The sequence below is a fragment of the Oenanthe melanoleuca genome, chromosome 17, assembly GCF_029582105.1.
Source record: "Oenanthe melanoleuca isolate GR-GAL-2019-014 chromosome 17, OMel1.0, whole genome shotgun sequence".
Classification (NCBI taxonomy): domain Eukaryota; kingdom Metazoa; phylum Chordata; class Aves; order Passeriformes; family Muscicapidae; genus Oenanthe; species Oenanthe melanoleuca.
This window is the reverse complement of record NC_079350.1, coordinates 8,059,478-8,075,465: the sequence shown is the minus strand read 5'-3', so window position 1 is coordinate 8,075,465 and position 15,988 is coordinate 8,059,478. Positions and strand designations below refer to the sequence as shown.

Sequence of the window (15,988 nt, the reverse complement as noted above, 5' to 3'; positions counted from 1 at the left end):
ATCCATCTGAGTGGCACTGGCTGCTGTCCAGGCTGGCTGGTCCATGCAAGGTGAGCACTTCACAGACACATCAACATCTCTCCCTCTGCCCTCCTCACCTCATCTTCTTCCAGATCCACCTGGGAGGAAGCTTGACAGACAGCTCTGGTTTAGCTGACCTTGTGGGAGAGCAACCCCTTCTCCATTTCACAAAAATGCAAGATTTCTGCTATTTAAAACTACAACAAAACTCAACAGTCTTTAAGGACCACCCTCAGCATGCCTGTGTAGGTCCATGGGAGAACATTCCCATCTCCATGGATCTCCACGAGTGGCAGACTGGCAGGGGTGTCCACATGTGTACACGAGCCTTTGGGCACGTGTCTTTGTTCACATGATCTGCTTTCCCTGGAAAACCCTCTATGTAGGGACTGGCATCTTAACCCCAATGTGTTAAAGGCAAAGGGAAGAAAAGGCTGACAGGCAACATATTTTTTTGTCAGACTGAAACTGCAAAGGACAAAGAAATTAGTTCTCCTTTTGTTCATTTATGTTTTGGAATTGCAGAAGTCTCAAAAGCAAAGGAATCAATCAGACTTTGTTTATTTGTTTGCTTGTAGAACATTTTTTGGGTTTGTTTTCATACTCCAGCCCAGCTTTGATCTCAGGCTGGTAGTACTCCAAATGAATGGTGCATAGCAGAGTTAATTGCTGTAGGTACTACAGAAGAAAAGGGATAGAATGTTTGACACATTTATAGGGCAGAAGAGACTCCCATGATCTTCCACTCCACTTGCTAGGGTTATGTGATACCCTCAGACTACTGCAGAAGCAAATAATTTGTTTTTGAAGAGCTCTGATGCAGCAGACTGTGTGCTTACCTCCCAGCCTAGAGAACAGCACAGAGCCCTGTGAGTGGCTATAATCAGGATTATACCCAGCCCAGAGCTATTACAGATAGCTATTTTTCCACAGAAACAAATGAAACAAGCAGAAGAAATTCAATTTAAGAAATGACCCCGTGCCCGTGCCTGTGTTGTTGTTCTGTCTGTGCGGGCGCAGAGCAGCGTTAGCCTCACATTTCACTGCTCTGGCTTTCTTCATGCTGTGTTGCAACCCTGTGGACATCTGAGCAGAGGAATATTTAATGGGGGTGCCTGTGCATCTGAGAATGCCCAGTAAACAGGCTGGGTAGGGCCCAGGATGGAGCAAGCCCAGGATGGGTGTGTGCTGGGCAGACAGGACCCACAGCAGCTCATGCCAGCGTGGAGAAGGGGTTCTCAGTCCATGCCACGTGCTGGGGCAGGCAGCAGCAGCCAGCCAGGAGTGGTGTGCCCACATGCATATTTTTTGGATGCCCAGGAACGTGTGTCTGTGCCCCAGAGGTGCCCAGAGCAACATGTGCCCGTCCATGTGCTCTGTGTGCACCGCCCAGGAGCTGAGAGCCAAGCCCTGCTGAGCATTAGCTGTGGGACAGAGCCAGGGCTGTGCATCACCCCGGGGCCTGTCCCCACACAGGACAAGCTCCAGAGCTCCCTGGTGCCAGGGGACTGCTGCCTGCTGGCTGCCTGCAGCCCTGGCTCCCCACAAAAGCTGCTGTCTCTTGCCCAGGGGCATCCACAGAGCAGGAGCCACCCCCAGGGCACAGGGCTTTGCCAGCTCTGCTGAGCACCTCCATGGCAATGTGCCTTGGGGCTGGGAAGCAGAAGCCTGGCTTTGACCACAGGGATGACAAAACCCTGGGCAAAGCCCTGTGCCTCCCACCCAAGGCTGTCCCAGCCCTTTGCAGACATCAGGAATTAGATCACAGAGCCCCTGAAGCGATGGGTGAGTGCAATTGCCCCTGCCTGGCAGATGGGGAAGATGGCTTGGCAGCCCAGGCTGCCCAAGGGCCAGACCTGCTGGCTCCCAGCTCCCTGTGCTCACCAAGGCAGCAGCCTCCATCAAAACCAGTGGCTCTCCCCTCTCCCAGTGCCCCTGGCAGCTGGGAGCTGAGAGATCACAACAGGCCAGTTTTATAGGGTTGGGTTCTTAGCAAGCTCTGTGGTTGCTCCAGCCTCTCCCTGGCACCTTTTCAGAGCAGCCCAGTTCCCAGAGATATAAATAATTATATTTATGCATTATAGATATTTAACAAGAAAATGTCTGATACTATTAAATGGCAAGAGGTATCACTTGGAGGCCACTCCTGGAGGCAGCCCTGCTCCAGGGATGTGCAATAAAGGCTTTGGAGGCTGTCAACATGCTTAACTGGGGGGTGGTGGAGGGAAAGTATTAATCAAGGTCTTAAAAAGTTCTCGCTGACAGACTGTTTGCCAGCTCTCACTTTAAATGCTTTTGTGGTCCCATAAAAAGTTTCATTACTCACTACAAAATGTGTTTTAATTATTGCAGTCACTCTGACATTAAGCCCTGGGTGTTTCTCTCTTGCTTGCTCTGTCTCTCCTCTGTCTCCTTGCCTCTTTGCTCTATTTTTCCTCTCTTACTGATCTGACTCCTGATATCCCTCTCAAGACTGAGGATGCCCTGGCTAATGAGCCAGATTGGAAAGACCAGACCCTGTCCAAATGATACTAAAGCAGAAGTTAAAATTCAGATCTGTTCTGGAAACTAATTAATCCACAAGATTAAAACAGAAAATTCAAACCCCAAAAAGAAGACTGAAGTGTCCACAATACGTGGGTGGTGGGCAGAAGGATTTGGTGTCTCTCTCATCTGAAATATGTGCTACTAAGAGAAACAGCAACTTATAAACACCTGTCACACTTTTGACATCTATTTCATCCCACCAGGCAACTTGCTCCAACCTGACCACATCAGCTTAGTTCATCCATGAGAGACAAGGCTGTCCACCAGGCAGGGACTTGGAATCCCAGAATACTGGAAGTAGAGTGTCCCACTGATTCCCAGTGCTCCAGCACTGTACTGGCAGTCACTGGTTTTCCAGTTCACCAGCTGTGAGCAACACCCAAATCAACAGGAAAAGTCTGACCATTTGCCCCGTGTCTGGTGCAACACAGTGCTGACCAGAAAGGTCAATAACAATTCAATAGCAGTGTTGGAGATCCCTCCTTGCCCCCAGCAGCTCCCCACGTGTCTCTCCTTACTTGTACAGACCATCTGGTTCCAGGCACTTGAAAATGACTGAATAGAGGCTGGTTTCAGGCACATCCCCGTGGCTCCGACCCGCTGCCACACAGGAGGTTGCGAGGCCAGAGAGCAAATCATCGGCAAAGCTCAAGGATTCTCCTGCAGAGCAAAGAGAGGAGAGAGACCAGAACATCAATACAGGTGTAGAATTACTGCTGACCATTCAAAAATCTCTGTAGAACATCTCTACAAAGGACAAACAATCAACAAAGGGCAGCTGGCTGTGGCTGTGGCATGTCCCATGTCACCTATGGACAAAGCAAATAGGAAACACACCTGGGCCACCAGGGACCTTTGCAGGAATGGGGAGCAGGGCTCAGTCACTGCTTGGCCAGCTGCAATCACAGCACAGAGGGGATGTATGGCCTCACTGCAGACACTGCAGGCACAGCCATCCAGGAAGGGCCCCAGAAGATCTGCAAGCCTGGCTAAACAGGGATGTCCTGTCCTTGCTCTTAAACAGGGCATGGCCTTTTCCAAAAATTACCTGCCACAGCAAAAGGTGTTTCTGCTATGTTGGACTAATAGCAAAGAATTTTTTGTGCTTGGGTGGAATTGCTCTCAATGTGATGGGTTTTTTCCCCCTCTAATTCAGTGACAGCCAGTAGCTTTGCATTCCCTTTCATCTGCACCCTGCCAGCTCCTGGAGCTCTGACTGGAGCTCCTTCAGTCAGGCTGAAGAACACTGGCTTTTTTATAAGCATTCGAAGAAAAAAAAAAACACTAATTAAAAATACTGAAAAACCTTTCTTTTTGGTCTTCTGGTTTATAAAGTCTGTTAAACACTTAGATCATGACCCAGCTGAAACTGAAAACGCTCCATTTATTAAGGTTTTTGGGCATGACTGTCCACTGCTGTGCAACCTGTCTCCTCGCAGTGGGCAGCCTGTCTATTGGTTAGAGCTCATTGCATTTAATTCCCATTTCACACTGGTGTAACTGAAAGCCTGAGGTACCACAAAGGAAAATAAGACAGAGCAGCTGCCCAGGCTGTGCCCTATTCCCAGCAACTGGAGCAAGGGCTGCTGTAGGTGATAGTTATGCTGGTGTGAGCCAGCCTGGGCCCAGATTGCTGTGCTGGGTACCTTGTGCATGTGGAAATGTCAAGACATCATGGCAGAGGGAGGAGGAGGGGAATTCCCTTCTCAGCACTTTGTTTTTCTAAAGGCAAAAGTGACTGAGGAGTACTGAAAGGAAGCACCAGTCCAGTTCTTGGTACAGACCCTAAGGAACAAGCCAGTGGTATAATTAGCCCAGAACATCCCACTGTGAAGCTGAATTACCCAGGTAGAAGAAAAAAAATCCCCTCATCCCCAGCCCCCTAAACTGCATTTGCGTCTTGTCTCAAAATACACAACTCAGTAACAAATGTCCCCCTTGGCTAGAGAAAAGAGCAGCAATAAATTCTTTTCCTCCCTGAAGGAATCCAAGCCTTAATTATTCATTTTAATGCTCCCAGCACAACTTGTTCTTTCCAAACTTTTCCAGGCAGCTCTGTCACCAGCCTCTGTATTTCAACCCAGCTCCTGGACGCAGGTCTGTCCCAAATCCCAAGACAACTCAACAGGCAGGTTGGGTTGGCAGCAGGAAAATCCCTGCCTGGAAGTCACGAGCGCTGCCCAGCCTTCAGCAAGTCCCTCAGCTCTGGGTTTATGGTTTAAGCAAACAAACAAGCCCCTATTACTCAATTCCAATTTTCATTTCCATCCCTTTTCCTATGATGTTGGGCTGGATTGGGGAACTCCCTGTCACCAGGAGTCATTGAGAACAGACTCTGCCGTGACTTACAAACCTGATGAATCACCAAGAAAGAAGCAGGACCAGAATGTGTTGTTCAAGTAGAGCAAGGAGCTTTAATGCTCTTCCAGCCTCAAGCAACTTCCCTTCTGACCAGGAAGAAGTTTCATGGGGGGACAGATCATCCCATGGATGAATGCTGTGGGATCTCACACCTTCCTCTCAGCAGCTGATGAGGGCTAGGAAGGAAAATAGCTGGGCAGAGATTGCAGTGAGAGCTGGGTGAGGCCAGGGGAGATTTGGACTGGGCAGTTCCAGGAGTACCAGGACATCTCTGCCAGGAAGCACAAGAGATGGGGTGGGCTGAGACAGGGAGAGGGTGGAACCAGACTTGCAGGAGACTGGAAATGAGATGGAAAACGTCATGTGCAACCACTGAATCGAAGAATGTACTAAGGCCAGGCTGGACAGGGCTTGGAGCAGCCTGGTCTAGTGGAAGGGCAGGACAGGTCCATGGCAGGGCAGTTGGAATGAGATGATATTTCCAACACAGACCATTCTACAATTAAAATTGCACAGCTAACTTTCTCTAGGACATGCAGTAATGTCTGAAAGCTCATCTTCCATGGTCTTTCTGGGTAGTTCTGAGGGAACAGCTGGCAGGGAGCACTGCCCTGACACACAGTGGTGTGGTTTGCCATGGATCAGACCTGTCCAGGCAGTGCAGTGCATTGCTGTCCCCATGCAGAGGGGGAAATGAAGATTGCAGGGTCTGCCAACAGTGTCTCCACTTGGATTGAGCCAAAACCATTGCAGTAAAATCCACAAAGCAAGAGGGTGCTTTGCTCTTTGCTCTTGCAAAGCAAGAGGGAACATCTCGGGAACTCTCCTCTCATTTTGCCTTTGCAAAGCAAAGAGGTTATTATGAAAACAGCAAACGAGGTGCTAACAAAGATGCTGGAACCTCAGCCCCTTGGCTGGGAGTTTTTCTGTACCTGTTCAAGCAGCAGTGAGATCACTGGTGGTGCCAGACTGCACAGACCATGGAGCAAAGACAGGGAAGGGACACCCTGGGGACAAGCCAGCTACCCAGAGCTGTCAGTCTGCAGCCAGCACAGGGAACTGCCACTCCACGCTCTCCCCTGGGCAAAGCAGAGCACACAGAGACTGCATTTGTTCATCTCACAAAAGAGAAGGCAGAGACCGTTCAGTCCTCAGTGCTCTGAGAGCAGCTGGAATTAAATTTCCTAAACCTTCTTTAGGAGCAAAAACAAGTTATTTCCTAGATTTAGACTGGGACCTTTTCAGTGGAACAGAGCTAAAGCAACAGCTGCTTTTGGTGGAATGGTGAGAGAATTATCACAAATCAGAAAATAGTTTGGATTGGAAGGGATAAGGAAGGTCATCTCCTTTCACCTCACCCCAACCACAGGCAGGGACCTTCCACTAGACCAGGTTTCTCCAAGCCCTGTCCAACCTGGGTAAGTTGATTGACCACTAATGCTGCCCTACCAAGAAAAAGTGATCCTGGAGTCATGTAGCAGCAGCAGAACACTGATCCAGCTGCATGAGGCCATGTGAGAACTGAGTGCACAACATTCCTCAGCTGTGCTCAAGACCAAGGCACAGGAAAAGCAGGAGAGAAGATTTCAGAGGGAAAGAACAAAAAGGCCAAATCTACCAATAAAAACAGGAAAAAAAAGCCAAATAGAGACACACAACTGTGAACACATCAAGTGAGTAGGCACTCAGATGGAAAAGGAATAGTCAGGTTAATGGGCATTAATGGCAAGAGGAAGTAAACTGGACATGGATAAATGGTTGGTCTACTCCTGCAAAAGGCAAATAACCCAACCATCTTTTAGGAAGGAGTTTGATCACTTTATAAAAGGGATTACATGGATAAGTAGCTCGTGATGGAAAGCAAAGGGGCTTTTTTTTTCCCATCTGGACTTGTGCTCTCACACACCGCGCCAGCAAATATAAAGAAGGATTTCAGCCTCCCAAAGCAGCCCTGAAGCACAAACCTTCTAGATTGCCTGAGTATCTTTGCTCGTGTTATTAAATTTCAGAAAGAATCCAAAGGTTCTCTGCAGAGTAAATGATAGCTAAGTAGATCATCTCTGTGGAGTAGGAGATATTTTATTGACCAGACAGACATCTGTGTCCTTCATTAATAGTAATAAATAATTGATGTCACACTAAATAAAGCAATAAGCTGTTACAGATATCAAGGACAAATAACTGGCTCCTCTGAGAATGGCTCACCTGTGTTCACTTCTCACTGGTAAAAAACCCAGAGCGGAGCTCAATATCACTATGGAAAATGCTGTGCACAGAGCAAAAGATGCAATTTGCTGCTCACTGATTACAAATTATGGGGCAGTTGTGCTCAGCAATGGGATGCTGACACTTCTAAATGCAAGGAGTTAATATCCTTGCAAGACTTTCTTCTCCCTCATTTCCATGCCTTCCCAAGGCTGATCTGCCCCAAACCATCCATTTCCCCAGGCAGCTTTTGAAAATCCATCTCTGCTCTGCTAATAATTGTCAGGAAGATTCAGGTTCCCTTCTCTCCCCAGTGCAACCCCTTGCTACTGCCTCGTCCTCATCCACAGCCATGGCTGTGGAGTTTGGTTTTCTCCTCATCTTTTACACTGACTCTGGTGGTGTGGCGCTCCTTAAAAGAGAGGGAAAATAACAGCAAACCTGGAGCTTGCAGAGGGTTTCCCATAGTGGGAAGCTTTGCAGACTTCTCCTGGCCACAGCAGGCAGAGCCAGGGGGTCATCCCACTGGTGGAACTCTGGGATAACCACCCAGGAACTCAATTCCATCTCTGGAGGAGAAGAAGGAGGAGGAGGAGGAGGAGGATGAGGACATCCCCAGCTCAGCTGCAAGGCTGAGCAGGCAATGTGCTCTCTGGGGAGCACATTTCCGATGGCAGGAGCTGAGCCGGGCAGGAACGGGGGCTGAGGAATGAAGATGGCTGGGAGCAGGCTCGGAGCATCCAACAGCCTCAGTCTGCCTCAGTCCTTCCACTGCGGCCGTGCCAGCGCCCAGCAGTTGTGGACAGCAGGCTGGATGAATCACCCACCAACCATCCCAGCGAGGACCAGGCGAGCTACGGCGCTGAGCTCAACCAGACTAAACAAGAGAGCCAGGCCAGGAGCCTCCAGGAGGCTCGAGGAGCAAAAGGAAGCTCTGGGACCCTCGCAGGCGTTCCCACACCTTCAGCCCACGTCCCCCTGCCAAGAGCAGCATGGAGAAAACCCAGGCGCTGCAAACCAAAGTGGAAATTAAGACGAGAAGGAGACTTCCCTGCTGCCATTCACCTTCAAGATTCCTAGAAAGAGCACAAAGGGGAAAGTAGGAAGGCACCAATGTCTCTGTCTTGACAGCTTCTTTACTGGGTTGGATGAAACCAACACTGCAACGTTACCAGGCGCTTTCCCCTGATTGTGGTTTTTCTCTCTCTGTCTTTCTCCCCTTTGCTTTTTTTCAACCTGTTTTCAATTTACTCTTGTGGCATCTCTGACTGTGACCTCATTCTGGTACTTAAGGGGGAAAAAAAAGAAAAAAAGAGAGAGAGTGTCCTCTAAAAAAGAAATGAAAGAAATCGTATTTTATTTAGTTTGGTTGGTTTTGAAGCTTTAGCAGAAGAAAGATTAACCTTTTCTGCCTAACTTAATGAAAACAAGGAGAAAGGCTGTATGGATAAATAAATATCTGTGTGGGTATGGAGCAGGCACGATCGTGTTACAGCCCCGGTGGAGCTGTAATGGGGAACAGGCGCGTTCCTGCGCAGCGGCTCCCAATTCCCGATCCATTTTCAAGGAAAGAAAAACAGAGTAGAATGTCAGAGGCCCAAGTGGGCATAAATGAGGGAGCCAAGAGAAGGCAGATGGGGCCCAGTGAGGACCTCTGTCCCCAGCAGTGACCTCCAGAGCAATGCCAGGGCAGCAGATGGAAAAAGAGACCTTACTCCACTTCCCCTTGCCAGGTTTTGGTTCCTGAAATGAGGAAACAAATGGCATGCTTGGCCCTCCAAGTCTGTCACCTTTTGGGGGTGCTTGCCTCACTCTTCTCTTCTCCTGGGGCTTTCCCTCCAAGGAGGTGAGGGCCAGAGGAGGGCTGTGAGCAGAAGGCTTGGACCGGGTTTTTGGATGAGTGGATGTGGAGCACAGGTTTGCAGGGTGGTTCCTCCACCATGAGGTTGTACCTGGGTTTAACGTGCTTTGGATCTGGCACTCAGTGGGGGAAGGCAGTGAAAGGTGGTTGGTTTGTCTTGGAAATGATGGGCTGATTTAAATTAGTGTAACATAACTTCAGGCGACGGAGCTGTTCCGATTTACATCAGCAGATGGTCTGTCTCGCTGCCTAGATCATTAAAAGCAAACCATCCCTACTGATCCTAGTGGAATGATGTCAAAACCTCCTTCCCTACATGGCTTGCCAGATTATAAAAGAAATAAAAAGGCCCAGTTATTACTAAAAATTTTCTGCCCACATTCTGGGAGCATCCATGCACGCCAGCCTCACATGTTAGATGGGAGCCTAAAACCCATGCCCCAAATTTTGTCATGGCTTTTCTCAAAGACACATCCATTAGGAATCTCTCTGGCTGGGCACAGATTGTCTAGGCTGAGGCAGAAAACACAGTGATTATGCTGCAACTTTGGGCACAGCTTCCCAACTTGCACAAAGGTGCAAATTGCAGTTCCCTGAACAGCTTCACCTTTTTGAAGTTATGAATTTGGAGGGGATTTGCTTCCTGTGTGCTCATGCTACCAGACATATTAATAACAATGAAGAGCTTTCCTCTGGGCCTTCACCTCCTCTTGGTTTTCATCACCAGGTCCTCTGCTGATGGAAGACAGCATTTGTAGATGGCTAAATTTAAGGAGCAAGACTTTAGTTGAGCTATGAGCAAAAGTTTCATTCCACCGTCACAGATGTCACTTAAATGCCTTTGCTGGTGCTCTTCAGGGTTGAAATTTGCATGGAGTCACCACATGGAACTGAAAGATGAGCTGTTCTCATCAAGAGAGCCAGTCAAAAAGAGGGAAATAGTCTTAATTTGAATGAGCTGCAATTTTCTACAATGGACAAGGTTAATCATGAGTGTATTCTTCTCTCAGGGTCATCAATAGGACTCCCTGCTCCACCATCTGAGCTCTTCACACACTGCTTATCACAGGTCCTTCACAGTCAATATCTAAGACCTCAGAAAAAGTGCTTCTACTCATGTAAAAAACACACATCCTTAAGGCAGTGTGCTGCTGGAGGAGAGGGAGAATTAAAGCATTTCATTCTGTGCTGTGAGCCCTCCAGGATTTCTCAAGGTTCACTAGGTTGCTAAGGGTCAGCCCCAGCCAGACACGAGCTGACTCTGCTGCGCTCGGAGACATGCAGGCATGAGCCAGCTCCAATCTCAGAGCCACGTACTCACATTAGCACAGTGGAGAGTCCAAGTGAATGTCTCTGTTCCCTGGGGTCTGTCTTGGGCTCTGCAGCACGTTAAAATAGTTGCTTGATTTCAAGGCAAAGTGGGAACCCATTTGTACAGGGAGTTGTGCAGGCACGGAGCAAAGCTTTGTCCTCTGGTCCTTCTTGTCTGGCAGAAGATTTTGTCCATCACCACAGAGAGAGTTCTCACTCTCATCGGCACAGATCTCATTCCCACCCTCATTCTTGCTTTCTTTGCATATTTAGCTTCTTTTAAATAAAAGATTTCTAGCAATGGGCCAATGGTCCAGACCACTTGTGGTCCCCAAGGCCCACAGCTGGCAGCCTGTGGCAGATCCAAGGATTGCACAGAGCCTTACATTCACCAGGAATCCCACCAGCCCTGCTCCAGCCCCAGAGCCACTCTTCTCCAGCACAAACTGGTGTGTCAGATACTGCAGAGATTGCAACAAAACCTGAATCATGATCTCTCTTTCCTAAAATGCACCAAGGCACTCCTGTAGTTTCTGGGAGAATGAGCTACTATCCAAAAATGGCTACCAAATTTTGGATGCAAATACTGCAACAAGGACCTGAGCTCCACCAGTCCAGAGGATTGGGAGGTCCCATCTTCTGCTGAGATTCAGATGGCTAAACTTGAAGGGGAACAGCTTTCAATGTGAGCTATGTCTGAGGACAGATCCTGGGAAACTTCCTAAAGAAAGGCCAGAAATATTGAAATACCAGATCAGCAGGAGGTAAAGGAACAGCCCCTAGAATGAAACTCAGTGTGCAATTAATTGCTAAAACCATAATTATGTTGGGTAATTTGTCAAATCAAATTCATATAAACCTATGGTGAAAAGTCATCAACTGGTCTATGCTTCATATCTCCTTGCACTTATTGGGAAAGTAGAATTTTGGGGCTTTTATACTGCCACTGTTGGCTCACCCTGTTCCCTTCTTACACTTCACAGCCTGGTCCTGGAAAGTGGACCAAACCACTACCTGTAATGGCAGCACATTTAAAGGAAGTCTTCTTTAAATATTTTTAAAATATTACAAATTATTTAAAAATATTTAATTTTTTTTGGCCACATTTATTCTAAATAGAGGTCATGTGCAGAGATGCCGATGAATTAGTGATAAGACTTTGGACCAGCACATTCTGAAGCACTCAGCAAACCCAACTGCAGCCAAACCTACAGGCTGCTATCCAACCAAGACTTAAAAAATTGGTCCTTATGGAGGAGCCTGCATGGAAGCAGACCTCTTATTTGGCCCTGCTCTGCAGTTTTGGACATTTGAGAATGGGGGGCAGATCCTCAGCTCATAAAATCCCCTGCAGCTCCCTTGAAGTCAATGGAACAATAGCAATTTACACTTGTTGAGTTTCTGCATCCTGGCTGTGAGCTCTTTGGAACAATGACACCATAATGATTATTACAGATATTCTTGATCACTTGTCTGAGGCGGACTAGAGAACAGCACTGTGTAAGAAAATAGAGGCTTGGTTTGCTATGATTTCCAAAGAATTATTGACCCGTATCTTGCAAACATTTACACATGTTTAGCTTTACTCATGTGAGTTGTTCCATTACACTCGTGTGCCAGATAAACTAATGTACATGCCTGCAGAACCGAGGCTAAAACTTGTGCAAACACAGCGAGTTCTAAATATTTTTGTGGAGACGTTGTTACCTCAGACTCAGAGGAGAAAGTCTCTCATTTGGCAGTGCTTCTTCCCATAACTCTCCTTTCATCCAAGTAGGCATCACAAGAGAAGCCAAAGACGATACCAAGATAAAACTGAAAAAATAAGCAATTATCTGACCCAGCTCAGAAGCTAGAAAGGACCCACTTGGTCAGGACTAACACATGTAAGAGTTGACAACAGTTCTCAAACAAGAAATTACCTGAATTAGTGAAGTACTTTTACAGCAGCTTTCTTAACACAGATCATGAATCATTGACTTACTGATTTTCCAGTAATGGAGTTAGCAGTTTTCTTCACAGTTTTCATCCATTAGAAAGCTCAAGAATCGAGGAGAGAGCTGGGAATCCCTGAGGAGTCTACCTCAGCACCCATCATCATCTCAGCAATCCCTCCATCTTTTCCACTAGGACAGCAAGGCAGGATCTCCTGCCCCACTGCATAGACCCTCTGCTCGCAGGGACAGAATATAATCTGCAATTTCTTAGATTGAGGTGAACCAAACTCATGCCAAAGAGGTGTCTGACATGTGGAGACTCCATGTGGCCCATTAATACCTCTGACAGTGTTATTTACAGCCCTCAGCTATGATATGAGCTCTGTTGTGACACACCTGTGTCACAGTGGCTGCAGTGTTGGGACAGAGCACAGGCAAAGGAGCAGGAGTGCAGAGAAATTGCTTTTCCAATACAGCAGGGAAAAGGCAAATCTGAGGCTATACCCAGAGGCTCAGACCAGCTCTCTCACCACTAACAGCAGATTTTCATCCCTAAAGGACTATTAATCCTTTCTTACAACTGTGCAGACTCCAGGCAGGGAGGACACCTGCCACTGGCACACTGCAGGATGTTGGCATGGCAATGCCTTCTGCTCCCAATTTTAAATCATAACAGAAACCACAGCAAATCGATGCTGTTGTCCACAGGGAAGGGGAGATGCCAGCAGTCAGATCTGATGGACGATGTGCCCTGGGAGCCCATCTCACCAAAGGACCCTGTGGTGGGAACAGCCCTCTGACTCCTAAATGTCCTTGGCAAAGTGAGGTATCTGGGCACACTTCCCACCCCCAGGACCACTGATCCCTCCAGGATGGTTTGTTGGAGACGTGTCATCGCCAGCAACTGTGCAACATCTGACCACTCAGATGACAAAAGACAGATTTCCAGAGTGAGCAGAGCAGGATTAAGCCAAGTGGTAAATGGATTCCAGGGCTGTTCCAGGATCTGTGCTGACGAGGGAAGCCAGGGCCAGGTACCCAACCCAGAGCACATACAGTGAGGTTATCACTTCCCTCTTTTCTTCAAATCCCTAAATAGAACCCAAACATCACTTGGGCCATGTTAGAGAGATAAGATGAGTCTCTCCCATCCCTTGCAAAGCCTGAAATAGAAGCCCTGCTACTCCATATCTGAAGCATCAAGCATAGGATGTTGACATTTAGCAGTAGGGAAAATTACCCAAACAATGAACCCTCTCAGGTCTCTGTTCTCTCCTCCCTTTCCCCAGTACCCTGGAAAATGTTCATAAAGTGAAGTGGAAAAAAAAAAAAGCAAACCCAAACCCCAACAACCCAAACCCAACCTTCTGTGGAAATAACATGTAGAAGAGAATGAGTCAGGCTCTGTTAACTATGCAAGGATCACCAGTCCTGCAGACAGGAATGATTCACCAAGGCAGCAAGAACTACAAGGTAGAAGAGACCAAACAGAGGGTGCAGAACCAAAGTTGTATCGAAGAAGAGAAGGAAGTAACAAATTAAATGGTTCCATGTTGCAAGACACCTTGCTCTTTATCAAACATCACTCAATCGACCTAGGATGACTCACTGGATAATGGTGAGATTATTCTGTGTGCTTTGTCCAGACTTTCTTTATGACAAGAAGAGCCTGAAGTCCATAAGACTTCAATCCATCCCCATTTCCTGCTCCTCTCTCTCTTCTCCCCCTTTCTGAGATGATCCCTCACTGAGAGCTTCATTTCCCTGTTGCTTCTGCTTCCCTTCCCACACCCATTCCCTTTAAATTGGGCAGCATTATGTGACTCTGTTTTCCCTGTAAAAGATGCCTTCAAGGAGATGAGAAAAGCAGGGCCTATTTAGGAGAACAGCATGCCATGGGGAGGCCCTCCTGGATGCCACTGGCATAGAAAGCACATTGTCACAAGAGATGGAGAGGAGAATATGGGGCTCAGGTGCCTGGGGTGAATTCTGCCTGCTCTCCTGCTGTTCCTCCATTCCTCCTTCCTCTTCAGCTGCCCTCCTTGCCCTCCTTCTGTCTAATAACCATAAAAATTCAAACAGAAAATACTTACCTTGAAAAAAATCTAAACCCCCCCCAAAAAAAGAGGGGAACAAAAAAAAAAAAAAAAAAAAGAAAAAAGGCCTCACTCTGCACTTCACAATGAGAGCTGTAAAACTTCTGCTGCTTGGAAAATTCTCCCAGTCAGTTTTTCCTACTGTTTAATCTCTGCTTTCAGTTACACAGAATGAGTAAACACATTTTATAAGGTTCTAATTCATACCTAACCCATACAGTTTATGGCTTAACATAGTAAAATACACACACACACAGACACACATGCACTTTTTATACACATACATATATATATATACACAGAACCACTGACACACATGGATAAACCAGGCTGGGTGGGAACAGCAGCAAGTCTGAACTCTCCACCATGTGCTGTGCCTTGGAAACAGCCTGGGATGCTGAGGTGTGAGTTAGGTGAGTTAGGGGAATTGTTTCCACCCTAGATTCCTGCAACCTCCTTTGTAATAAATGATTAGTCAGTTAAGAGAGTCTTGTCAGGAGAAGAGTGGGATGCACAGCTCCATCCTTGGAGGACTGATTTTGCCACCACACAGTATCCCAGGAACAATTTCTGCCCAGTGTCTGCCCAGCAATCACCTGGAGTGAAAGCCATGGCTGGGCTGGAGGAGCTGCAGGGAGCTGGAGTGCCATGTGGCCCTGGCCAGGTGCCAGGCATCATGGTATCATTAGGATTGGAAAATACTTCCAAAACCATTGAATCCAAGCTTTGATCAATCCCCACTTTGTCAGCTGAGTGCCACTGAGCAGGCACAGTCACATCCTTGGTTTTCCTTCTCTTCATTCCGCTGCCCATTGCTGCTGTTTCAATTTTTCGAGTGCAGTGAGATCAGCTTGAAGACTCAGTCTCCTAATCCTGAGAGCTTTTCAGATACACAGTTCCTCCATGGGTGTGGAAAAGCATTCCAGGTCATCAAGGTGGGCTCATGAGCACCATTCAAGGCCATCCTGGCCACTTCTGTGGTGACTTATCACTGGAAGGCACAGACAAAAGCCATGGCTCAAGGGAGCGTTGTTTCCACCCACCCAAAATGAGAGGGGGGGACTTCAGGCCCCATAATACTTTTTTTTTTTTTAAATGCTTTTCCTCCTCCTCCCCCCAAGAAAATAAACCAAGTGTTTATTTCCTGAATGCACCAGTCTGAAAAAGGACAAGGCTTTCCTGCAGGATCCAGGTGGCTGGAAAGGGAAGGCAGAGGCAAATATTTGCCAAATTTGTCAATGAGCTCTTATTCAATTTTTCTTATTAATATTTATTTAGACATAATATGAGAGAAACCTGCTCAGACCACAGCAATGTGGGTGATTCCACTGTTATTCTCCTTGTGCCAGCTACTGGGAGGAAGGGAGGAGGGAAGGAAAAGCAGAAAAATGAAAGTGTCAGGCAGTTTGGAGACAATTTTGAGAGAGTCACAGGCTTTCATCATGGCTTAGCAGGAGATGAGATGCCTGGAGAAAGTCAATGCTTCCATGGACACATGATGGGCAAAGAGGCTGGATAGCTCAGCCTTCCTTGCTGATATTCAAGGCACAGCTGTAGCTTTGAGAGAGAAATTTATGTCATTATAGAGCCTTTTTTTTTTTTTTTCTTCTTCTTCTTTTAATGAGATGAAGACAAGGAGAATAAACTGC

General features: G+C 47.3%; 1 protein-coding gene across 1 annotated transcript in view; it reads right to left on the bottom strand.

The window, feature by feature from the left end:
* ASTN2 (astrotactin 2) overlaps window positions 1-15,988 on the bottom strand; it is a 309,920-nt gene that overhangs the window by 26,086 nt on the left and 267,846 nt on the right. Inside the window, exon 20 of the mRNA XM_056505281.1 lies at window positions 3,087-3,228. Coding sequence (XP_056361256.1) covers window positions 3,087-3,228 — 142 coding nt within the window. The remainder of the gene's footprint in view (window positions 1-3,086; window positions 3,229-15,988) is intronic.